General features: G+C 44.2%; 1 protein-coding gene across 1 annotated transcript; it reads left to right on the forward strand.

The window, feature by feature from the left end:
* The first annotated feature begins 516 nt into the window (after positions 1-516).
* Positions 517-25,329, forward strand: LOC141108264 (glutamine synthetase-like). The gene is made up of 7 exons (XM_073599698.1): positions 517-652; positions 7,211-7,392; positions 10,651-10,812; positions 11,830-11,976; positions 22,197-22,324; positions 22,760-22,959; positions 24,311-25,329. The coding sequence occupies exons 2-7, from the start codon at positions 7,227-7,229 to the stop codon at positions 24,630-24,632; spliced, it is 1,125 nt and encodes a 374-aa protein (XP_073455799.1). The 5' UTR covers positions 517-652; positions 7,211-7,226; the 3' UTR covers positions 24,633-25,329.
* The last annotated feature ends 494 nt before the right edge of the window (positions 25,330-25,823 follow it).

A 25,823-nucleotide genomic window follows, 5' to 3' on the forward strand; every position in this document is an offset into this window, starting at 1 on the left:
ACCTTGATTTCTATCTCACTAATTTACATAGACTTGTTTGACTAGTTATTATCATTGCCTATTCCTGGACATGGCTGGGTGACATGTTTGATTTCTTGCCTTTTTGTACAATCCGCATTCCTTAAAGATTAAAAAAAAAAAAATGTGCAGCTGAGCCTTGCTTTTAAAGCCTCAGATTGCTGCAAAGACAACAACCATTTTATTCTCCATCATCTCTGCTTAAAAAAATATGTTTTGGGGGGTTCTGAGACATTTTCTAGCAAAAAATTCAAATTTTTACATGTATGTGAGAAATGTCAGAATTGCCCTGGGGGTCAAGTGGTTAATAATATTAAAGTGATATAAATAATAGAGGGACATGGAAAGTGAACGGCAGTATTCTGGGTCTTGAAGAAATAGAGGAAATCACAGCGTGGAAGGAGATGGAATGTGGATTTTGTTGTAGAGGGCAGTGGGCGGGTCAGCGAGCACGCTGGGAAAGCCCTTCTCTTATTACTTTCCAGTTACATCAGACGTGTGGGCGTGTCCTGTAGGTGTCATCTACTATAAGAGTGTGTGGATCCCCCAGGGGGAGCCTCAGTGACATCTGATTCCCAGAGGACAAGGGGCTCGCTGCTGCTGCTGCTGCTACATCCCTGCTAATAAGGGTTTGGTTAGTACTTCCCGAATATAATTAGGTGGGAGCAATAGGAGTGACGGGGGAGCTTAGCGAAGAGGGCTCTCCCTGAGCTTTCAGAGCTCTATACCTTTCTGGTGGGGAAGGGGTCTGTATCGGTTTGGGCTGTTGGTCAGGGTTGAGAGAAAAGCCTGTGGTGAATGTGTCCCTGGAGTGGCAGTCCAGGGGTGCCATAGCAAGTGTTGGGGGGCACTTTGAGATTTGGCACCTTGGTCACTTCACCACACACACGTTTTTCACACCTGCCTCTAGGGCCGAGCTTTTTGGCTAGGACCAGAGGAATTTTTGATTCCTGGCCATTGTATTGCACAATGGCCACTTTCACTTTTCCCACCTTCCTTCTCCCCACTTTTTTTTTATTTATACCTGTTTGTCACTATGTATTTTTTTGTTTGGTGTTCACGTTTGTCACAGTGTGATGAGTAGGGTGTGGGTCCTCGGGCCTACTCTGAAAGTCTTGGGAGGGGGTGAACATAGGCCTTTTGGCTTGGTTCTCCTTCTCTCATGGGTCTCCCTTCAGGGGGAGTCCCACCTAGTACTTGGGTGGGTCTGTTTCGGCAGACCCTCCAGAGAAAGGGGGTCCATCTGGTTTCGGCCAGATGGACCCATGTGAAGTACCTCAGTCCCCGTCAGGAGCCTAACGCCCCGGGGGATCAGGGTAAGGTCTTTCCCTAGTGGAGGGAGTGTAACACCCGTTGCACGTTTTGTGTTTCACTCTTCATGTGTGTGCACTTTTTTTGACACCGGGTGGAATTTTTGGGTGTGATTCACACGCCACTGGCTTTTCAAAAAAAAAAAAAATCCCTGCTAATAAGGTAATGTTGGGGCTCATCGCTTCTATGTATGGTGGGGGTGGTGTAATATATCACATTGGCATCCTGTGCCCATCCAATCCTCTACAGGCTGTTGAATTCTTCCTATTAACCCTTCCTCTGCCTGCTGACCATGTGCCAGGAGAGAACTGCACTGTCCATTGATTGGGAATTGAGAGCAAAGCAGCTCTGCGATCCCCAACCAGGAGCTCTCCTCCTCCATAGAGCATTGTGTGGATGGCTCTGCTGGCTCATACATTTTCTGCAAACACTTTTTTTATATATATATTCTATCTATCTCCCTTGGTTTTGCACCTTATCCATTGACTTGAAGCCAGATTATCTTCATTGTCCTGTGCTGTGATCTTATTTATTTGGCTCTGAATCTTCAGGAATTGCTGACTTGTCAGGCAATACAAAGCCTGATGTAGTAGCCAGCAGGAATTTCTTATTAAACTGAGCTTTGTTGGGATACTGATGAAGTGGATCTCTATGAAAATGTTTCGTTTGAGATTTCCCATTGTCTTTATGTACAAAACTCCCTCCAATCTGCTGTTGTAAAATTCGGACCTCTAAACTTTCTGCAGTCTATTTTTGTAGATTATTATTCTTTTCTTGAATATATATATATATATATATATTTTTTTTTTTTTTTTATTGCTTTGTGTTACTGCGTGTGGGGTTTTTTTCCCGCTCAAATGTCAATTGAATAGATTAAAAATATACAGGGGATTTTGTAGTTTAATCATCTAACTTTTATTTATATATATATATATATATATATATATATATATATATATATATATATATATATATATATATATATATATAATTTAAAAAAAAAATTTTCCCCAACATAGAAAATTGCAGGAACACTGCTGTGTCTAATTTGTTGCTTAGAAACTTTTCTTAGACAAATTGTTACTCAAACTCTGACCAGAAACATTGTAACAACTGTCTGTGTGGGGTGAGTTGTTTTGGTTTTTTTTTGGCTATTTTTTTTTTAAACTCCTATTTTCATTTCTTATTTAGTTTAAATATATTTTTAATATAACTAAATCATGGGATCGATAAGGATTTCAGTCGTCTGAATTGGTGACCATATACAGCTTTTTGTGATGATGGGTTTGTACTGCAGAGCTTGCTTTCTATGTAGTTGGGCTTCTTAGTTGGAGAGGCTGAAAACAATGGGAGTTGTTTATCAGGTTAGTTAAGTCTCTCTGGGCTTCTAATGGTTAATCCCCCTCCCCCTGTCTCTGTATCAGTAGGGGACTGCTCTGTCCAGTTGTAAAGTTGAATAAACAGTTGGTTCCAGTTTTTTGGCTGTTCTCACCCAGGATGGAAAATCTGATTCTTCTCCAGGCGATTAGCTCTGCAAAGACTTGTGATGGGTGTCAGAGGCGGCTCTAGGCTTTGTGAGGCCTTAGGCAAATCTTAGACATGAGGCCCTACTCACGCCCATAATAGGAAAAATAATTCAAATATTTTCCTGGCCCCCACCCCTAGCAATTTCGCTTCCCATCCCAACATCCCAAAAAACAAATGCACATAGACTTATCTAAAAAAAAACTTTAATAATGTAAACATAAAGATCTAGTTCACACTCACTGATTGCTCCAGGCTCACTAATTGGTTGCTAGAGGTCACTGCACATCATTACTGCTTACTGATTGGTTACTAGAAGCTACTGCACATTATTACAGCTCACCGATAGATTGCTAGAGGTTACTGCACATCATTACAGCTTACTCATTGGTTGCTAGAGGTTACTGCATGTCATTACCACTTACTCATTGGTTGCTAGAGGTTACTGCACATTATTACTGCTCACTGATGGGTTGCTAGAGGTTACTGCACATTATTACTGCTCACTGATTGGTTGCTATGGGTTACTGCTTATCATTATCACTCACTGTTTGCTCACTGGGTGGCAGGGCAGTATTATGGTGTATGATGCAACTGTTGAGGTACAGTTGGTTGGATGACAGGATGCAGTTTGGGGTAATGGTGGCAGTATTGGGGAGAGGCTGATAGGGTGATAGGATGCCAGAGGTGGGGTACAGGAGGGATGAGGATGATAATGACAGGAGGTAGGGTGGTAGTATGCCAGAGGTGGGGTACAGGGATGATGGGGATGTTGATGACAATAGGCGCGGTGGTAGGATGTCAGCAGTGGGGTACAGGGGGATGATGATGAGGTGGGGTGGTAGGCAGCTGACAGTGGGGTATAGGGGATGAAGAGAATGATGATGATAACGGGGGTAGGGTGGTGGATGCTAGAGGTGGGGTACGTGGGGATAAAGATAAGGATAATAACAGAGGTAGGGTGGTGGATGCTAGAGGTGGGTTACATGGGGATGATGATGGCAGGAGGCAAGGTGGGAGGATGTCAGGGTTGGGGTACAGGGGGGATGATGACGGCAGGGGGTGGGGTGGTAGGAAGCTGGCAGTGGAGTACCAGGAGGGATTAAGATGAGAATGATGACAGGGGGTGGGGTGGTAGGATGCCAGAGGTGGGGATGTTGACGAGTGGGATGTCAGAAGTGGGGTACAGGGGAGGGGGGGTGATGATGATGACGTGGGGTGGTAGGCAGCTGACAGTGGGGTACAAGGGGGAGATGATGATGATGTGGGGTGGTAGGCAGCTGACAGTGGGGTACAGGGGGGGTGATGATGACATGGGGTGGTAGGAGGCAGCTGACAGTGGGGTACAGGGGGGGTGATGACGTAAGGTGGTAGGCAGCTGACAGTGGGGTACGGGGGGAGATGATGATGACGTGGGGTGGTAGGCAGCTGACATGGGGTACAGTGGGGATGATGATGACATGGGGTGGTAGGCAGCTGACGGTGGGGTACAGGGGGGAGGATGATGACGTAGGGTGGTAGGCAGCTGACAGTGGGGTACAGGGGGGGATGATAATGACGTGGGGTGGTAGGCAGCTGACAGTGGAGTACAACAGAAGTAGGGTGGTGGATGCTAGAGGTGGGGTACATGGTGATGATAATGACAGGGGATGATGATGACAGGGGGTGAGGTGGTAGTCAGCTGGCAGTGGGGTACAGCAGAGATGATGGTAGGCTGGTGGGATGCCAGGAACAGGGGGATTAGGATGGAGATGATGACAGGGGTAAGTTGGTAGGAACCTGACAGTGGGAAGTATTACAGGAAGTAGGATGCCAGGAACAGGGGGATGAGGAGGATAATGATGATAGCATGGGGTCAGTATGTGGCATCATATGCCGGATTGCATGCATATCATCACTCAGGGCAGCGTGTGTGAGGTCGGAAGGCAGCGGTAATTCTCTGGGCGCCCTCAGTCAGGAGGTGACATCACGGGTCGGGATGTGTCAGTGTCGGGCACGGGCAGGACTGTACCTTTGAGGCTGTTAGTTGCAGACTGGCTCGTGGATGATCACCGGGCATCAGCTCTGACGGGTCCTCCTCCATTTCAGATCGTCCACTCTGCAGAGGAGATCGGGGAGCCGGGGGAGCTGCTCAGCCACTGCAGGCATTATCGAAGCTCTGCACATAGCCGGAGGCAGAGATCCGTGGTACACGGCAGGAGGGAGGAGCCGGGGGGACAGGAGTAGATGGTTCCACCCACTGACCCTCCGATCTCGGGCAGTGGTGAGTGACAGTCCACCCCTGGGTGGGGAAAATTAGTTGCGGCCCCGGATGCAAGACGGTGCCACCAACCTGGGAACATTCCCAGCAAATCCCACACACGCGTTAGACATATTAGGCGGCCGTGAGGCCCCTGGGAGTGCGAGGCCTTAGGCAGCTGCCTTATTTGCCTAATTAGAGAGCCGCCTCTGATGGGTGTCTGCTGATTTTGTGGTCTCTTTAGAAGATAATTGGCCATGTTTAGTTTGTACCATCATCCTGAAGCTGTTTAGCACATTTTCAAGCGTTTCTCCATCCCCTGGGACAGTTTATGAACTGTCTTGCTTTACTTCTGCAGGAACTTTTGATATACTAGCTATGTTTTACCCATTGATTGGGCAGATCATATCAAGGATTGGTTAGAATTAATAGTAAGGGTGGCCACACACCAGATTCCCCTGTCAACCTGTGGTTGTAGGAAAAAAATTCGCTCTGTCTGGCCTGCCTCAGGCTGATCATAAAAGGCACAAATCAATTTTTTATTTTTTTTTTTCCTGCAACCAAAGACATTTACACAATTCCCCCGTGAACACAGACCGTGCTGACAGAGGAATCAGCAATTGCCTTCTCACAGCATGGCGGGGGAAGCCATCCACACCAAAAGATCCCATCCCAGCCATACACTGTTCAAATCTTGGCGGGTTAAGCAGGAACCGGCCAAGATTTGAATCGTTAATGGGCAGGCTGAATGTACTAAGTTAAGTGATCAACTTGGGTACAACCAGCCTGCTGGATTCTCTTGCAATTATTGCTAGCAGCTGAGTGATGAAAGATGCAGCGCTAAATGAAAGTGAATGGTGCTCATATAAGTGACTACCATACATGTAAAAAAATTGTAAAATAAGTGAAAAAATATTTGAACAATTCTTTTCAAGAAATAACTATTTAGTCCATAACCATATGAGTGTCCAACTCAATACGTGTTTATACTCGTATAAGTGTCCAACAAGGTGAAATGATATGTTTATGGATGAGCACGAAGTGAATCTAAGATGTCATGTAAATCACAAGGATGATGTCTCAAAACTCTTGGAAGTCATGTAAATCACAGGGATGGTATTCCAATAGTCGATATCCACAAAAGAGTATAGAAGGAGCAAATACCCTTACCAGAATGGGTGGACACGTTTGCCATACGGCTAGGTGTCATACAGGCTTGAGGATCAGCGATCCCAATATAGGCTCGATGAGAGGGCATGTGCAGCAGGATCCCCTGGTTCCTCTATGGCAATCGTTGGTAAGCTGGGGGAGATGGATGGTCCGGAACTCGATGAAGGTGTCTCACCCGCAAAAATATGATGGAAGAATGCAGCCTCAACACCTCTGCTCTCCCAGAATCGCTAGCAGCTGCTATAGTCCTTCTCTTTCCTTAAACCTGCTTGTTGAGCAAAAGGAAATGCTTCGATTCCATCCACACCCTAGCAAACCAATAGATCGACTTGTTTACCACTACCCTGCTTATGGATTGAAAATTTGGCTGGGTCCTGCTGATCTATGTATGGCCAACTTAATGCGTGCCAATCATGGAATTGCTTGAGAATATTGAGTACAAGTTGTCATGCTCATGCCCCTCCCTCCTCCTCTTCCCTCCCTACATGAGTGGCAACTGTGCTCTGAATTCAGGGACAGTGCAGCATTGTGGTCATCCCATCAAAGGAAGTTGCTTTAGGTGGGATTCACTGGCAGGATCAATGGGTATTTGTGGGACTAAGCACTGTTAAGTGCTGCAGCACATTTTTTTTTCTTTAATGGGAGGCCCTAATTTGAAAATGGTGGGTTGTTGTGCTCCAGGTTAGTAGTTGGCAGCATGGCAGGGTACTGCAGATCTGCCAACAAGAATGTTGCTGGCTTGCAGTTTTGTAAGATTTTTCAGGAAACTTCTGTTTCCTCCACAAACTCCCTCCTGGATTGTAAGCTCTAATGAGCAGGACCCTCTGGCTTCTCCTGTATTTAATTGTAACTGTACTGTCTGTCCTCATGTTGTAAAGTGCTGCGCAAACTGTTGGCGCTATATAAATCCTGTATAATAACAGTATTTTTTCCTTCTGTTTCTTCTAGATCAGCAATCTCCACCATGTCTGTGTCACACAGTTCCAGGCTCAACAACGGGGTGAGGGAGCAGTATATGAAGCTGCCTCAAGCAGGGATGGTCCAGGTGACCTACGTCTGGATTGATGGCACTGGAGAAGGGATCCGCTGCAAGACCAAGACCCTGGACTATGAACCCAAGTCTATTGAAGGTAAGATGGCAGCCCTTCCCCCACTTTTACAGCTTGCCGGTCTTCCAATTTCTGGACATCTGGATGCACTCTGAAGTAAAAATTCCAAAGGCGCTTTAGCACACAGGCATTTGTGCATTCCAAAGCATGCTAAGACTAATCTAATCACGATTTACCTTGTCCACGCAGCTAAAATATACCATACAGCTAAATATTGCAGTGCATTAAAGCCAAAAACCAAATCTGCTATTGTGAGGATTGGTTTGCTTTTTAAGGCACAGTTCAAAGGGATTTATTCAATTTATGATCTCTCCTCCCACGATTTTAAAAGGCCGCACTAAATTTCCAAGAAATTGTGCAATGTGACAGTACCATAAATAACTCTATGCATAGGCGTGCGCACAGGGTGTGCCAGGTGTGCCTGGGCCCTAATCACCCCATGTGGCGCAGATTCCCCATTTAGACCCCTGACATTTCACCAAGGCCCCCAAATGGGGCTTCTAAAAAAATAGTAAAATAAAAATAATAAAACTGTAAAAAATAATAAATAAAATAATAAAAATAAAAACTACTGACTCCATCCACTGCCCTACTGACACCGTCTATTGCTCTACTGACACTGTCGGTATATATACACATGCGCACACATGCATATGTGTTTGAGCTTTGGGGTACACACCCTAATGCAATGGGCTGTGCACGCCCATGACTCTATGGCAGAGCTGATCCTGCGGGCACACTATCATTGCTGCCCACATTGAGCAAGGATGCAGCTTGGAAGTCGCATGTCCAGCACAGTTGGGCCCTATTCCTGCCTATGCTGTTTTAAGGTATGTTGCTAATGCTCATTGTACATGCATTTGCATTGTTTCCTTTATTCTTGAAGCAAATGCTAGGAAAGATAATGGAATGTGTGTAGACTGTAGCATTTCAAGATGTGTACCCCAGCATGCGATTGCATCAGGGTTCTTGACTTTGGGGTAGGCATGAAATGAAGGCTCTAAGCATTTCTAGCAGTCTATTGCTGTAGGTGTACGTTATTACTATTGCCATCTATTCCCACCTGAAGCATTGTGCTGTCCTTGGTGAGAGGCAGAGGAGGAGGTGGAGACAATGATTCATTTGAGGAGTGGAAGATAAAGGCAGTCAGATAAGCTGATAAGTCCAAACTAGCCACTTAAGGACCAGCCTCGTTTTGGATTTTAGGTGTTTACATGTTTAAAACAGGTTTTTCTGCTAGAAAATTACTTAGAACCCCCAAACATTATATATGGTTTTTCTTGTTGTTCGTCCAGAACGCAGTGACGTACAGTCAGGTCCATAAATATTGGAACATCGACACAATTCGAATCTTTTTGGCTCTATACACCACCACAATGGATTTGAAATGAAACGAACAACTGCTTTAACTGCAGACTTTCAGCTTTAATTTGACGGTATTTACATCCAAATCAGGTGAACGGTGTAGGAATTACAACAGTTTGTATATGCGCGTAAAAAAACACATTTTTGCATGTGCATTCATGCATGTTTCTGCATCTGGCATTTAATGCATTCTATTGGCCAGAATTCTAGCCATTACAATGCATGTTAAAGCGCTTTGAGAGTTTTTATGTTCAACTCTTGAACACAAGTGCGTTTTCCCCCCTCCCATTTTAACTCTAAATGCCTCTTCCTCTTATAGAGGGGCATTTAAAGGTAAAAAACAATTTAAAAATACCTGTAAAAGCAATGGTTTATGTGTGCATGAGGCCTAAAGTGGAGTATGCAGAACTAGAATTGGATCTCTTCCATGTTTTCCAAGAAAATGTTTATTCTGCATCCATGGAAACATCCACTTTACATGGTTTGACTCTTAACCACTTAAGGACTAGCCTCGTTTTGGATTTTAGGTGTTTACATGTTTAAAACAGTTTTTTCTGCTGGAAAATTACTTAGAACCCCCAAACATTATATATGGTTTTTCTTCTAACACCCTAGAGAATACAATGGCGGTCATTGCAATACTTTTTTTTGCACCGTATTTGCGCAGCGGTCTTATAAGCACACTTTTTTTGGAAAAAATTCACTTTTTTGAATAAAAAAATAAAACAACAGTAAAGTTATCCCAATTTTTTTTTATATTGTGAAATATAATGTTACGCCAAGTAAATTGATACCCAACATGTCATGCTTGAAAATTGCGCCCGCTCGTGGAATGGCGTCAAACTTTTACCCTCAAAAATCTCCATAGGCGACGTTTAAAAAATTCTACAGGTTGCATATTTTGCGCTACAGAGGAGGTCTAGGGCTAGAATTATTGCTCTCGCTCTACCGGTCGCGGCGATACCTCACATGTGTGGTTTGACCACCGTTTTCATATGCGGGCGCTACTCGCGTATGCGTTCGCTTCTGCGCGCGAGCTCGTCGGGACAGGGGGGTTTTAAAAATTTTTTTTTTATTTTTATTATTTATTTTACAATATTTTATTTATTTTTACACTGTTTAAAAAAAAAAAAAAATGTGTCACTTTTATTACTATTACAAGGAATGTAAACATCCCTTGTAATAGAAAAAAGCATGGCAGGACCTCTTAAATATGAGATCTGGGGTCAAAAAGACCTCAGATCTCATATTTACACTAAAATGCAATAAAAAAAAAAAAAAGTCATTTAGAAAAATGACATTTGAAAAAATATGCCTTTAAGAGGCGTGGACGGAAGTGACGTTTTGACGTCGCTTCCGCCCAGCAGTGTCATGGAAACGAGTGAGCGCCATCTTGGCCTCACTCGTCTCCAGACACACCACGGCACAGGACGCGATCGCCTCCGCCGCTACCGACGGCTCTGGTAAGCGGCGGAGGGCACCGGATCGCGGCGGGAGGGGGGGGGCCCTCTCCCGCCACTGATAAAAGTGATCTCGCGGCGAATCCGCCACAGGGACCACTTTTATCTAAAAGCCGGCCGCCGCACGAAAACGGGGATACCGGGGTTATGGCAGCTAGCTGCTGCCATAACAACGATATCCCCGTTCAAACTTAGGACGTACATAGTCGTGCGGCGGTCGGGAAGTGGTTAAGGGAGGGGGAAAAAAGACCTTCATCAGCACTCTGGAAAAGCTCGATGAATATTTTATTCAACCCTTGAAATAACAGATTGTGTGTAACAAAAATGACCAACCAGGAAAATGTATTATTGTGCCTCAAAGGTGATCAGCTGTAATCCGAATATTGTCCTCTCCTCTGCCATGTGATCTCTAACCTGGTATTCCTGCTAACTCTTATTCCTCTTCTTCCATTAGAGGTCCCAGAATGGAACTTTGGTGGCTCAGGCACATATCAAGCTGAGGACTCCAACAGTGACATGTTCCTTGTCCCTGTCAAGATGTTTCGTGACCCTTTTTGCCTGAACCCCAACAAGTTAGTCATGTGTGAGGTCCTAAAATACAACCGAAAATCAGCAGGTACAGTACCCTTGTAGCAGAACTGGAGAATCTATGAACATGGGACATTTTATGGTTCTATAATTACATCTAGAATTCTAAGTATTGCTTAGTTGGCAGTTTCTGCATTCCTATGTGGTAATAACAAGCATCTGTAGTCAAGGGATACTTGTTATGGCATAGTGTCTGCTCATCTTTGAAAGGGTTCCAATTTTATTTGCTGTGGCGCAGAGTATATAAAATACTGAGCACATGCTGCTGTTTTTGCAAGTATTGCAGTACTTTTTGGAGCTCATGGATGACCTTAAATCTCCTTCTCCACTTTGGAGAGATCTCTGGCATCACTAGAACATTGCTGAGCAATTCCACTGTTTAGACTGGGTAGTAGAAATGGTGAATGATTGCCTTCTATGTTTTGGAAAGGTGCTTGGTAAGTTCCCACACAGCAAAAAGCACTTTGTACAGTTCTAAAATTCCAAACTATGTTGGCTTTGAGTGATGTCTACTTGACATTCCAGAAATCCTTGCAACATGATGACATGACTTGTATAGTCGCTCATCAATATTTAAAGGTTTTTATAGATTTAGCAACAAGTGTTAAAGCTATGCTGTACTGGGGTTTAGATTCCCCCAAAAGTGCCCCCCCCCCCAATCTAGAACATACTTTTGGGTTAATTGGAGTTGGTTAATTTGTTCATGTGTACATTGTGGCAGGGTATGTAGGCGGGTGGGAGGGGCTGATGAAATAGTTTTCTGTATGTATAAAGTTCTAATTGGGTCTTGATTTAAGGTGGTATTAAGGGGAGCTTGCAGAATACTCCTGAAGCCTAAAGTGGTAACATACATGTATTGTATTGGGTTTTATGAATCAAAGGAAAAAACTTTCCTGTGCAGCTTGTTGGAAAGGTCTTCCCTTTCACATCATCACATTGTAGAGATGCAGACCTCACCCTTTTCCAGTGTACACAACTTTAGCGTTTACTTTGGCAGATCCACTGATGGAACTTTATTGACTTTAAGTTGGTTTTCTCCTTCCAGAAACCAACCTGCGTCACATGTGTCGGCGGATCATGGACATGGTGGCCGATCAGCACCCATGGTTTGGCATGGAACAAGAGTACACTCTTCTTGGCATTAATGGACATCCATATGGCTGGCCTGAAAATGGTTTTCCAGGACCACAAGGTTAGATTATTTTATGATGGTTTTGTTAAACTGTAAATCAGAAATTTACACGGCAGAGGAACATATAGCTCTCAATGGCTCACCATAACACTGACCTCTGCTTTTGAAGTCAACTGTTAACTTCCTCCAGCTCCATGCCTACAGTTGGACCTGAGGCTGGAGGAATAATCTTCAGCAGCTTGTGAATTGCACCTGCAATACTCAATTTTAAACAAAAAAACAAAAACATATTATTTGCAATACAGGTGCACTTTGTTTTGTTTAATACAAAAGGTGAATATGCCTGTTGCACTACAAAAACTTTCAGGTTGAGGATTGTTCTAGCAGTCATTCTGTTCTGTAGCTATAAGATCTTGTGCTCAGGATTAAGCTGGGTTGGGTTAGAAAGAATTAATATAATGAAAAGCCAAAGGGGGGGGGGGGGAGATTCTTGGTACCCAAGGTCCTTGGCAGATCATGGGACTCCTGAATGTTGAGAGATAACAGAAGTGCCATCTGTCTCTCCTGTGCAGCTCCTCATGTGACTACTTCAGGATGTTTAATCACTCTCATGTCCTCATTTGCGGCTGATGGGGCTATTAGCTGTGTAAATGTTGGGTGTCATTTATGTTGTGGAGTCTACATTGTACATGTGACAATCTGATGTTAAGGATTTTGCACAGTTAAGGTCTCAATTCAAGTAACTGCAATCCTGGCTTTCAGTTATAGGTAGTTTCTATTAAATTGCTCCAGAATTATAAGATTTGGAATGTTGCAATCTGTTCTAATGCCCCTACGAAGTCTAACTGAGGTAGATGTGGGTTAACCCAGTTAAAAAAAAAAATTGCTTTGCAAGACAACCTACAACCTCCAAATTCTGAGTCGAGCCTAGGTGCTCAACTCGAATTTGAAACCAGGACCAGTGTTGACTACTGACAGGGTTGAAATAATGACTTAGAGTTCCACTTTAATTGTTTCTGCTTTTTCTTACCTGTGTACGTATCAATTGTTCTATTTAAATTGTTTGTGCTCCTTTCTTACCTGTGTACGTATCAATTGTTCTATTTAAATTGTTTGTGCTCTTTTCTCTTCTGTGTACGTATCAATCTGTATCTAGATGGAATTTGGAACTGCTGAATAATCATTACATGTTCGCTGATAAGAAACTCTTTGTACCTTAACCTCATTTGGTAATGCCGATAAGATTACTGCTTGGAGAACTGCCTATAAAAGAAGTAAAGGGAGCAGTCCATTGTGCTGAGAACTGTGATACAGACATACCTGACTCCGTGTCATCTTTCTTATAGAAGCAATAATTTGGCAAAGCAATATAAACTTAAGCAACTTATTTAAGAGTTGCCCCTAACATTTTGGCGCCCGAAGAACAGGGACTTACCGATGATACTACAAGAGGTGGCTGAGCTACGCTGACGGAACAAAAAGGAATAGGCATTCCGGGAACCACAGATCAAAAAACCTGGCCAGGTAAGAAAAAGCTTTATTTTTCTTATATTCTGTGCTCCCCTGATTTGTGCCTATCCGTTCTGTCAGTTACGGTTCTCCTGGTTTTAAAACACCAGCCTCTGTAGTGGTGAGTCTAGAATTACTGCATATTTTAGTTTATATTGCTGGAATTATTTGTTTGTTTTGTTGTCTGTGTCTGTCTTGTCTGTCTTGTTGAGAAAGTGAATGAGCCTTGTTAAGGATGGTATGAGTTAGAAGGGGATTGCCGAACTAAGCAACGGAATGCGCCTTACCTCACATGATTGGGAACTTGAGGGCTTGTGAGCTTGGGGGTCTGACGCTTATGCTTAACCTCACATCTAACTCATAAACCATAGACGGGTTGAGAGTATAAGCCCTGTCTGCTCCATAAAGCAGGGATAAGAGTGTATGAGAGGGATTCCCAGATACGGGGAGGGAATAAGATCTCCAAAAAGTCCGGAGATCTAGTCGGATACCTGGCCACTTAAAGGAATGCTTGTATATGTTGTAGCCGCATTTTTGTATATGTTGTAGCCGCATTTTTGTATATGTTGTAGCCGCATTCTGGTTTGTTATTGGGCTAGCATATAAAGTAATTATTTATTATTGGGCTAGCATATAAAGTAATTCGATTTCAGAAATCTCATTCCGGAGAGGTTTCTAGTATTCTAGCACCCTAGGAGGAAGGCAACGAGGAACTAGTGTAACTTAGCTGGTTTGTTATTGGGCTAGCATATAAAGTAATTATTCATTCTTGTATATGTTGTAGCCGCATTATATTGTACACTAAGTGTCCCGCACGCTACCTAGGCAGGACTGTTAGAATGGGCCAGAGGAACACAAAACCCCGTCAGGGAATTGTGGCGCACTATACGGTGCCACAGATAATTAAGAACATTTATGGGAAAACCGAAGCACAGGACTTAAAGGATGTCCTTCGTAAATTTAAGGTGAAAGGAGCAGCGGGCTTAGACCCGGATGTATGGAGTGAAATAAAAAGGGACAGACAAGGAGAGGTGTTAGAGAAGCAATGGATGCGTCAGGTTCAATGCTTAATTAAGGTCTCAAATAGAGCGAAAGAAGAGGGGTGGAAATATAATCCAGATTGTGATGGTTGGGATATGAAAGATAGAAGAACAAAAAATGTCGAGGCTCCCAGCTCAGCCATCCCACCCCCATACACTGACGTAGAACGCAAACCACACAAGATATATCCGGTACTTGAGGGGAGAGGATGGGTTTGTCAGGATTGTGGAGCACAAAACCCAGAATGGGCAGTAGAATGTGTGCATTGTGGGGCACAAAAACCTCATCCAGAAACTGTAGCTCCCGTACGCACTGATACACGCATTGTTCAGGTAAACAATCCAGAATTTGGACAAGCAGCCCATCCAAATGCCCCGCCTACTGTCACTCGTAGAATGCAAATAAGGACTTGGGCACCATGGTCGGCAGACACCCTTATGGCATTAATACAGAGCGCCCCAGACCCGGTAGCAAAGCCAGCTGCTTTTTGTAGATTTGTGACACAGTTAATGAATACACATGAAGCGACCTGGCAGGATGGGGAGGATCTATGCAGACACAAAATGACTCTGACCCTGTTTAACCAGTTTATGACAGAAATAGGTCCACACAGACCTGCAGGACAAGTTGATGGGGATGGCAACCTGGAGGCAGGACATGTCAGACATATAGACTCAAGGGCCCCTTTTATTGCTAGATTAGAAGCTTTTTGTCAGGCAAAACAACAGGAGAGGGGGTCCATATCACCCATGAAGCAAATGCCAGGACAGACTGTATCGGAATTTTACTTATCTATGGAAAGTATGATGGCAGATGAGGGATTGGACTTGGCCCTGCTAGTCACAATCCGAGCCTTCAATAGACAATTTATGGAGGGATTAATTCCACAGATAAGTGAAAGACTGAAAGCCTGCACACCACCCTTAATTTGTTGTGATTTTTGGCAGAAAAAGGTTGCAAGGTTAATAAGAAAAAGTTGCAAGTGTGTCAGGAAAAGGTTATCTTTTTGGGACATTGTATATCACAGGGTACGAGACATCTCACTGAGGAGAGGGTTCAAGTGATAAAGGGAATGTTACCCCCACGGAATTTCAAACAATTGCGTATGTTTTTAGGTATCGTGTAATACTGTAAACAGTGGATACCACACGCTAGCGCTTTGATGCAGCCATTATACGATTGTTTGAAAATTGTACCGTATATGCTTACAGAAGTAGCTTATGAGTCGTTTGTCAATTTGAAAAAGTTGTTGATTTCTGCCCCGGCTATTGGTATCCCAGATTACACCAAGATATTTAATCTGTACATTGCTGAGATCGCTGGACACGCCACAGGTGTTCTGACACAGGCACATGTAAAACAAAGACCAGTCGCTTACTTTTCAGCAGCATTAGATCCAGTATCTAGAGGTTCACCGTCTTGTGTACAGGCGGTAGCTGCAGTGTCAATTATCATAGATAAGTCATCAGAGATTGTTCTAGACAATCCAGTTGTAGTGCATACCACACATGACATACATGCAATCTTGTCTCAGGTACAGCCCAAACACATTTCAATGGCTAGGCAATTAAGGTTACAGTGTACTTTACTCTTACCTCCAAATGTTACTTTTCAGCGCTGTACAACCTTAAATTTGGCCACCATTTTGCCTCTTCAGTCACCAGATTTGGCAAGGGGGAATGATAGTACTAATAGTACTAGTGAGAAAAGAAATGAGGACACTGACACTCTTTTGTTTAAAGAAGTAGATCAGCACGATTGTTTTCAGCTCATGGAACAGGAGACAATGGGATTCCCACACTTTACAGATACACCAATTTTAAACGCTGAGTACACCTTGTATATAGATGGTAGCAGGTTTGCTGATGACAAAGGTAAATATCACACAGGGTATGCTGTAGTGACTGATACCCGGGTGATTGAAGCACAGCCCTTACCAGCCCACATGTCAGCACAGGAAGCAGAATTAAAAGCTTTAGAACAAGCCTTAGAATACTTAAAAGGACGAGAGGGAAATATTTACACTGACTCCGCCTACGCTTATGGTGTAGCGCACGATTATGGCCACATATGGAGGGCTAGAGGTTATCTGACAGCAGCAGGTACACCTGTAAAACATGGAGAAGGGATTAAGAGAGTCCTGAACAATCTTCAAAAGGTTAAACGAGTAGCCATTATGAAGATAGCGGCACACACAAGCGCAAAAACAATTGAGGCAAAAGGAAATGCATTTGCAGATTTGACTGCAAAACAGGCAGCTCTAGGGGAAGGAAGCCCTGAGACCTTAGCAGCGGTAGAGGTGAGTATCCCAGAACCAACATGGCAGCAGCTGAGTAAATTACAGGAACAAGCAGGGGAGAGCGAGAAAGATAAGTGGGTCAGGATGGGAGCAACACCAGACCTTGACAATGTATGGAGGGAAGGAGGCAAAATATGCCTACCTGCCTCTCTGTACCCAGCGATGGCAGCGGCAGTTCACCTACCCACACACGTCAGTTCCAATTCCATGTATAGGATTGTGAACCAAGGATGGCTCGCCCCTGGATTCAGTAGCACTGCCAGAAACTACTGTGCAGCCTGCCAAATCTGTCTCCTGAATAACCCAGGACAGAGAGTAAAAACCCCACGAAAACATCAGGTCCGGGCCCAATACCCCTCCCAGAGACTGCAAATTGATTACATACAAATGCCTAAGAGCGGCCCCTTTGAATTTGTCCTCGTGTGTATCGATTTATTCTCAGGTTGGCACGAAAGTTATCCAGTAAAATCAGCTACAGCTAAAGCCACAGCTAAGAAACTGATCACTGAGTTAATACCTAGGTTTGGTCTTCCTGAAACAATAGAATCAGATAGGGGGACACACTTTACAGGAGAAATCAGGCAGAATGTGATGACCATGTTAGGGGTTCAACAAAGTTTCCACACCCCTTACCACCCACAGAGTTCAGGATCAGTGGAGAGAGTAAATGGGACAATAAAGCTAAAAATACAAAAAGCTATGCAAGAGTTGAACAAACCATGGCCAGAATGCTTGCCTTTGGCTTTATTCTCTATAAGGTACACTCCAACAGGAAAAACAGGATTATCCCCATACGAAATACTTTTTGGGAATGCACCTAGATTAGGTTTATACTTTCCACAGAGTATGCAATTGCAATGTGATAGTTTGACTGCATATGTGATACAATTACAACAACGTCTAACTAAGATCCACAAAAGTGTGTATTCTTCTCTTCCAGACCCTAATTCAATAACAGGTACACATACGCTGCTACCAGGGGATTATGTATATGTAAAGAAACACACCAGAAAGACATTGGAACCCAGGTTTGAAGGTCCTTACCAAGTACTCTTGACCACAGCCACCTCAGTAAAGCTGGAAGGAAAACCTACCTGGATACACGCATCACATTGCAAGAAACAACCCGAGAAAACAACATGATGAAATATCTACTTACATATTTTTTGTTGAAGATTGTTGTTTTACAAATATATGCATGGACTCCTGGTATTAATGTACTTGAAGTAGAGGAAACAACAACTTTCGAATGGGCTATAGATGATCCTAAAGTAGCAAATGATTATTGACAAAGGTAGACTAGTACATCTTTCCTCACAGATACAACAGGATACTGCACCACATTGGTGGGATATATTTAGTGGAATGTCTTCTACAGCAACCAATATCTTTCACTGGTTGTTAAGTCCAATGGTAATTATTATTCTAATATTAATATCACTTACAATCACAAATATATGTGTATACAGGAAAATAAATAGGAAAATTAGGAGAATAGACAGGGTATACTGATAAATGTGTATTGACATCACCCTACTCCTATAAAACTCCTCTTCTTGAATTTTAAGATGTTGGTAATACCTAGGGGGATGGGTTCTACCCCTCTGACAACTCGCGGTCAGGGAAAGGACTCTGGGGAAAAACTGACTAGAACTTATTCATGAGGACTAGGGATGAGCTTCGAGTTCGAGTCGAACTCATGTTCGACTCGAACATTGGCTGTTCGCAAGTTCACCGAACAGCAAACAATTTGGGGTGTTCGCGGCAAATTCGAATGCCGCGGAACACCCTTTAAAAGTCTATGGGAGAAATCAAAAGTGCTAATTTTAAAGGCTAATATGCAAGTTATTGTCATAAAAAGTGTTTGGGGACCTGGGTCCTGCCCCAGGGGACATGGATCAATGCAAAAAAAAGTTTTAAAAACGGTCGTTTTTTCAGGAGCAGTGATTTTAATAATGCTTAAAGTCAATCAATAAAAGTGTAATATCCCTTTAAATTTCGTACCTGGGGGGTGTCTATAGTGTGCCTGTAAAGGGGCGCATGTTTCCTGTGTTTAGAACAGTCTGACAGCAAAATGACATTTTGAAGGAAAAAACTCATTTAAAACTACTCGCGGCTATTGCATTGCCGACAATACACATAGAAGTTCATTGATAAAAACGGCATGGGAATTCCCCAAAGGGGAACCCCGAACCAAAATTAAAAAAAAAAAATGACGTGGGAGTCCCCCTAAATTCCATACCAGGCCCTTCAGGTCTGGTATGGATATTAAGGGGAACCCCGGCCAAAATTTTAAAAAAAAAATGACGTGGGGTTCCCCCTAAATTCCATACCAGACCCTTCAGGTCTGGTATGGATTTTAAGGGGAACCCCGCGCCAAAAAAAAAAAAAAAAAACGGCGTGGGGTCCCCCCAAAAATCCATACCAGACCCTTATCCGAGCACGCAACCTGGCAGGCCGCAGGAAAAGAGGGGGGGACGAGAGTGCGGCCCCCCCTCCCTCCTGAACCGTACCAGGCCACATGCCCTCAACATTGGGAGGGTGCTTTGGGGTAGCCCCCCAAAACACCTTGTCCCCATGTTGATGAGGACAAGGGCCTCATCCCCACAACCCTGGCCGGTGGTTGTGGGGGTCTGCGGGCGGAGGGCTTATCGGAATCTGGAAGCCCCCTTTAACAAGGTGACCCCCAGATCCCGGCCCCCCCCTGTGTGAAATGGTAAGGGGGTACATAAGTACCCCTACCATTTCACGAAAAAAGTGTCAAAAATGTTAAAAATGACAAGAGACAGTTTTTGACAATTCCTTTATTTAAATGCTTCTTCTTTCTTCTATCTTCCTTCATCTTCTGGTTCTTCTGGTTCTTCTGGTTCTTCTGGCTCTTCTGGTTCTTCCTCCGGCGTTCTCGTCCAGCATCTCCTCCGCGGCGTCTTCTATCTTCTTCTCCTCGGGCCGCTCCGCACCCATGGCATGGGGGGGAGGCTCCCGCTCTTCTCTTCTTCTTTTCTTCTCTTCTTCTTTTCTTCTTTTCTTCTCCGGGCCGCTTCACCCGGTGACCCCGCCCCCCTCTGACGCACGGTGACTTGACGGGACTTCCCTGTGACGTCACGGGGAATGCCACAGGGAAGTCCCGTCAAGTCACCGTGCGTCAGAGGGGGGCGGGGTCACCGGGTGGCCCCGCCCCCCGTTATTTAAGAACTGTCAGACGAGGAGCGCCGTCACACAGCGGGAGCCTCCCTCCATGCCAGCATTGATTGCAGAGCGGCCCGGAGAAGAAAATGAAGAAGAGAAGAAGAGAAGAAAAGAAGAAGAGAAGAGCGGGAGCCTCCCCCCCATGCCATGGGTGCGGAGCGGCCCGAGGAGAAGAAGACAGAAGACGCCGCGGAGGAGATGCTGGACGAGAACGCCGGAGGAAGAACCAGAAGAGCCAGAAGAACCAGAAGAACCAGAAGATGAAGGAAGATAGAAGAAAGAAGAAGCATTTAAATAAAGGAATTGTCAAAAACTGTCTCTTGTCATTTTTAACATTTTTGACATTTTCTTCGTGAAATGGTAGGGGTACTTATGTACCCCCTTACCATTTCACACAGGGGGGGGGCCGGGATCTGGGGGTCACCTTGTTAAAGGGGGCTTCCAGATTCCGATAAGCCCCCCGCCCGCAGACCCCCACAACCACCGGCCAGGGTTGTGGGGATGAGGCCCTTGTCCTCATCAACATGGGGACAAGGTGTTTTGGGGGGCTACCCCAAAGCACCCTCCCAATGTTGAGGGCATGTGGCCTGGTATGGTTCAGGAGGGAGGGGGGGCCGCACTCTCGTCCCCCCCTCTTTTCCTGCGGCCTGCCAGGTTGCGTGCTCGGATAAGGGTCTGGTATGGATTTTTGGGGGGACCCCACGCCGTTTTTTTTTTTTTTTTGGCGCGGGGTTCCCCTTAAAATCCATACCAGACCTGAAGGGTCTGGTATGGAATTTAGGGGGAACCCCATGTCATTTTTTTTTTTAAAATTTTGGCCGGGGTTCCCCTTAATATCCATACCAGACCTGAAGGGCCTGGTATGGAATTTAGGAGGACTCCCACGTCATTTTTTTTGTTTAAATTTTGGTTCGGGGTTCCCCTTTGGGGAATTCCCATGCCGTTTTTATCAATGAACTTCTATGTGTATTGTCGGCAATGCAATAGCCGCGAGTAGTTTTAAATGAGTTTTTTCCTTCAAAATGTCATTTTGCTGTCAGACTGTTCTAAACACAGGAAACATGCGCCCCTTTACAGGCATACTATAGACACCCCCCAGGTACGAAATTTAAAGGGATATTACACTTTTATTGTTTGACTTTAAGCATTATTAAAATCACTGCTCCTGAAAAAACCATTTTTAAAACTTTTTTTTGCATTGATCCATGTCCCCTGGGGCAGGACCCAGGTCCCCAAACACTTTTTATGACAATAACTTTCATATAAGCCTTTAAAATTAGCACTTTTGTTTATTCATGTTCGTGTCCCATAGACTTTAACGGTGTTCGCATGTTCGAACGAACTTTTTTCCTGTTCGCATGTTCTGGTGCGAACCGAACAGGGGGGTGTTCGGCTCATCCCTAATGAGGACCCAGGGGGAGGGAGAGGATGATGTCAAAGGGGGAAATTGATAGGGTTGAAATAATGACTTAGAGTTCCACTTTAATTGTTTCTGCTTTTTCTTACCTGTGTACGTATCAATTGTTCTATTTAAATTGTTTGTGCTCCTTTCTTACCTGTGTACGTATCAATTGTTCTATTTAAATTGTTTGTGCTCTTTTCTCTTCTGTGTACGTATCAATCTGTATCTAGATGGAATTTGGAACTGCTGAATAATCATTACATGTTCGCTGATAAGAAACTCTTTGTACCTTAACCTCATTTGGTAATGCCGATAAGATTACTGCTTGGAGAACTGCCTATAAAAGAAGTAAAGGGAGCAGTCCATTGTGCTGAGAACTGTGATACAGACATACCTGACTCCGTGTCATCTTTCTTATAGAAGCAATAATTTGGCAAAGCAATATAAACTTAAGCAACTTATTTAAGAGTTGCCCCTAACACTACTAAGCCACGGTTTTATAAATGGATAGCTGCTGAATTGTGGTTCCAAGGCACCTTTGTTTACAGGGCTTTAGCAGAGCTTCCTACAGCAGGAAATGGTTATCTAAAGTTGTTCTCAGTGTTTGCAAATATCGTGGCCATCAAAATTACAATTATCCAGAGAATTTCACCAAAGCACAACTTTGGTTTAAATGAGAATTGTGCTATTTTGAGCTGTTGCTGGATGACTGTAGTTTGTACATTGAGACCAGAGGCTGAAATGGCACAGATCTCCAAGTTAAAAATGTTTTGTAGATTGAATTAAAACTCGCCTGATTATTTTTGCTTTAGAACTGATGGCCTTTGGTGTCCCCTCCAGGTCCCTATTACTGTGGAGTCGGTGCAGACAAAGTCTATGGAAGGGATATTGTGGAATGCCACTACAAAGCCTGCTTGTATGCTGGCATCAAAATCTGTGGCACAAACGCAGAAGTTATGCCATCACAGGTAAGGATAAATGACCCACTCTAAAATCCTGACAATCTGTGAGGGCCCATTTCCACTATTACTAATCATGTCTTGAAACACTAAACGTGTCCAGCAACATTTTTTCCTGCAATTGCTTTACATTGGCAGATTCATAGAAGCCAATGGCTGCAGATAACATGCATTTTGACACATTGGCAACAAGTCTTAAGCCTTGGTCAATGGTGGTTAACCTGATCTACTCCAAATTCTAATCAAAAGCACATTGGGGAAACATATATCTACATGTGTCGAAATGTAAAATAATCTCATTGCACATAGGCTCATGTCTATTCACACAGATCTAAATGGACCCTAAAACAATTGAAAGTCTGCTTTGCCCAAGATGGATAGGACTACATTTCCATGTGATGTGCAAACTGTTTAGTTATATTCTATCTTTTATCTCTTCTATAGTGGGAGTTCCAAGTTGGACCCTGTGAAGGGATTGATATGGGAGACCACCTTTGGATGGCTCGCTTCATCCTACACAGAGTATGTGAGGACTTTGGTGTTGTGGCAACGCTGGACCCAAAACCCATGACTGGCAACTGGAACGGAGCTGGGTGTCACACAAACTACAGCACGGAAAACATGCGGAAGGAAGGAGGACTGAAGTGAGTCTCTCAGGCAACTTTTTGGGGCTGGAAGAAACCAGCAATGCTTCTAAAAGCCTACACAATCATGTTAAAGAAAAAAATATTGGATCTCAGGAGGAAATGGTTTAAACCAGTGGTCTCCAACCTGTAGCCCATGGGCCAGATGCGGCCCTTTTATCTGGCCCTTGGGGCACTATTTCTTCCACTGACACCAATGACAAGGGGCAATTCCTCCCACTGATGCCAACAATAAGGCACTATGCTTCCCACTGACACCAAAGATGGGGAACTATTCCTTCCACAATTTTCTACTCCCACTGGTCAGTCTGCCCCCCCCCCCCCAAAGTCTGAGGGGCAGTAAACTGGTCCTTTTTTGTTTCAAAAGTTGGAGTCCCCTGGTTTACACTATCTTTTTGGTCTCGGCTTTTGTATGCCACAGTAAAAAAATAATAATAATCCCAAGATCTAACTGGGGATTTTATGCAGTAAACCTGTAGGCTCCTATTTCTGAAAATGCTGATACGTGGCTTCATTACATTGAGTTGGTGACCCTTAAAGTGGTTGTAAACCCTGTTACACCACTTTTACCTACAGGTAAGCCTATAACCAGGCTTACCTGTAGGTACCTTGAATATCTCCTAAACTGCAAGTTTAAGAGAGAAATTTTCAGTATATGCACTGCTGTCGACGTTGGCGCATGCGCACTGAAGAAACAGGCCTCTATTGCCGTTTATTCATGAGTCATGCTGTGACCGGTGGCTCCAATGTGCATGCATGGGAGTGACATAATCGCGGCTCCAGCCAATCACAGCGCCGGAACTAACTACGGTGGAAGATGTCAGCGCTGTACTCGGAGGGCCGACACTGATCTAGGGCATCGTTCTAAGGTAAATATTTCAGAGTTTCTTCTTTTTCTACATTGTTGCTCTGGGTCAGTAATTCTCATAGCCAAGCAATTAGTATTTTCAGTAGAAGGCCAGCAATGGCAGCCTAGAGGTTACACTGAGATAGATAATATATACTTTAAACCGAAGAATACTAATCTATCATAATTAATGTTGCCCTCTATCAATAGAGCCAAGATGTTGATAAAAACTAGCACTTGATTTTGTTACCATTTTACAGTAATCCTTATCTTATATAGTCTATATTTATTACATGCAGTAGTCCTATTTGACGGATGTTAGATTTTCACAAAGCATGGAATAGCTTTGTGAAAATTCACATTATTTCACATTATTACTAAATGACAAAGCCCTTAGTGTTGGCAGTGACCAATTCTATCCATGTTTAATGGTGTTCTATTGAGATTATACAATGACCTGTTAACACACCAGTTTGATTCAGCATTTCCTTTTTGTCCCGCCAGACACATTGAAGAGGCCATTGAGAAACTAGGAAAGCGTCACAACTACCACATCTGTGTCTACGACCCACGAGGTGGCAAGGACAATTCTCGACGCCTGACAGGGCAGCATGGAACCTCCAGCATTCATGAATTTTCAGCTGGTGTGGCCAACCGTAGTGCCAGTATTCGTATCCCACGCCAGGTCGGACAGGAAGGCTTCGGCTACTTCGAAGATCGCCGCCCAGCAGCCAACTGTGATCCCTACGCTGTTACTGAGGCCTTGGTCAGGACGACTCTTCTGAACGAAACGGGAAGTGAAATTAAAGACTACTCTAAGAATTAAATGTGGGGGCTGGACCCACCCAGTAGATTCCATCCATTTTGCATCTTCCATCTCAGCCTTTAGTGGGTTGGTCAGCTCAGCTGCAGGCTCACAGCTAAGTTGTCTCTTGCAGAAAAAAGAATGTTTCCAGGGTGTCTGTAATGCCCACTCTTGTCTTTCCCTAAAGAGTGGCTGACATGGCCAGCTTTTTAAAAAAAACAAACAAAAACTCTGATACGTCTAGTCTTAAGGGAAAGACTGCAACTGTGTCCAGAGACAAATTAGCTGAGAATGAAAGCAAGGCTGGCTGGTAAATCTGCTCCATTGTTTTAATCTTTTCTTTACTAATCTCTTTCTGTACGGTTTCTTCCACTTTGGCAGGTAGAGGGCATTGATCATTATAGACTGAAAGCCAGTGGGATTTTTTTCAGAATTCCTTTTAACGAAGGGAGTGGCTAATAACTGCCCTCCTTAAACGGGTTTTTAATGTGTGACCTACAAGGACCATCAACCTGCTGGGCAGCGGGGGGGGTTGTGTTTTCTTGTTTTTAAAGATCCCATGATACCTCATCCTACTTGTGGGGTGTTCTTTTTTTTTTAAAAAAAGCTACAGTACAGTCATGTTTGGGTCTGAACTAAAGTTCCTCAGAAGAGGGTTTTATTGTAAATGGTGTAATAACATGTGACTGTTTTTGAGTTTTCATCACTTTAATAAAGCCGGGAAAAAAATCAACCACCTGTTTTAATGAGTGGACAGAAATATAGGCCAAGCAACAAACTTGGGAAGATGTACCAACTCTTTGCTCTAAATGTTGGTGACCATTTTCTAGAGCTGGTAGCATAGGCGTCACCAGGGTATGGCTATCGAGGCTGGAGCCCAGAATGTGGAGCCCAGAGTCTCAGCGGGCGGCACTGGAGGTGGAGGAGAGACGAGCTAGCGGGTCGCGGCTGCGGCAGGTGGCATTGGAGGTGGAGGAGAGACGAGCAGGCGGGTCGCAGCTGCGGCGGGCAGCATAGGAGAGGCGAGCGGGCGGACGAGAAGAGATGACATCTCACTCCGCCCGCCCGTCACCACTCTTCCGCCCTCACAGCTGGGCCACTTCAATGTGGGAGCGATGTGCGGCAGGGAGCAGAGAGATGACATCATCTCTCACTGCCTGCCACACATCAGCGCTCTTCCGCCCTCACAGCGTGGGCCATTTTAAGTGTCGG

This window comes from Aquarana catesbeiana, linkage group LG09 (assembly GCF_042186555.1).
Source record: "Aquarana catesbeiana isolate 2022-GZ linkage group LG09, ASM4218655v1, whole genome shotgun sequence".
NCBI lineage: Eukaryota > Metazoa > Chordata > Amphibia > Anura > Ranidae > Aquarana > Aquarana catesbeiana.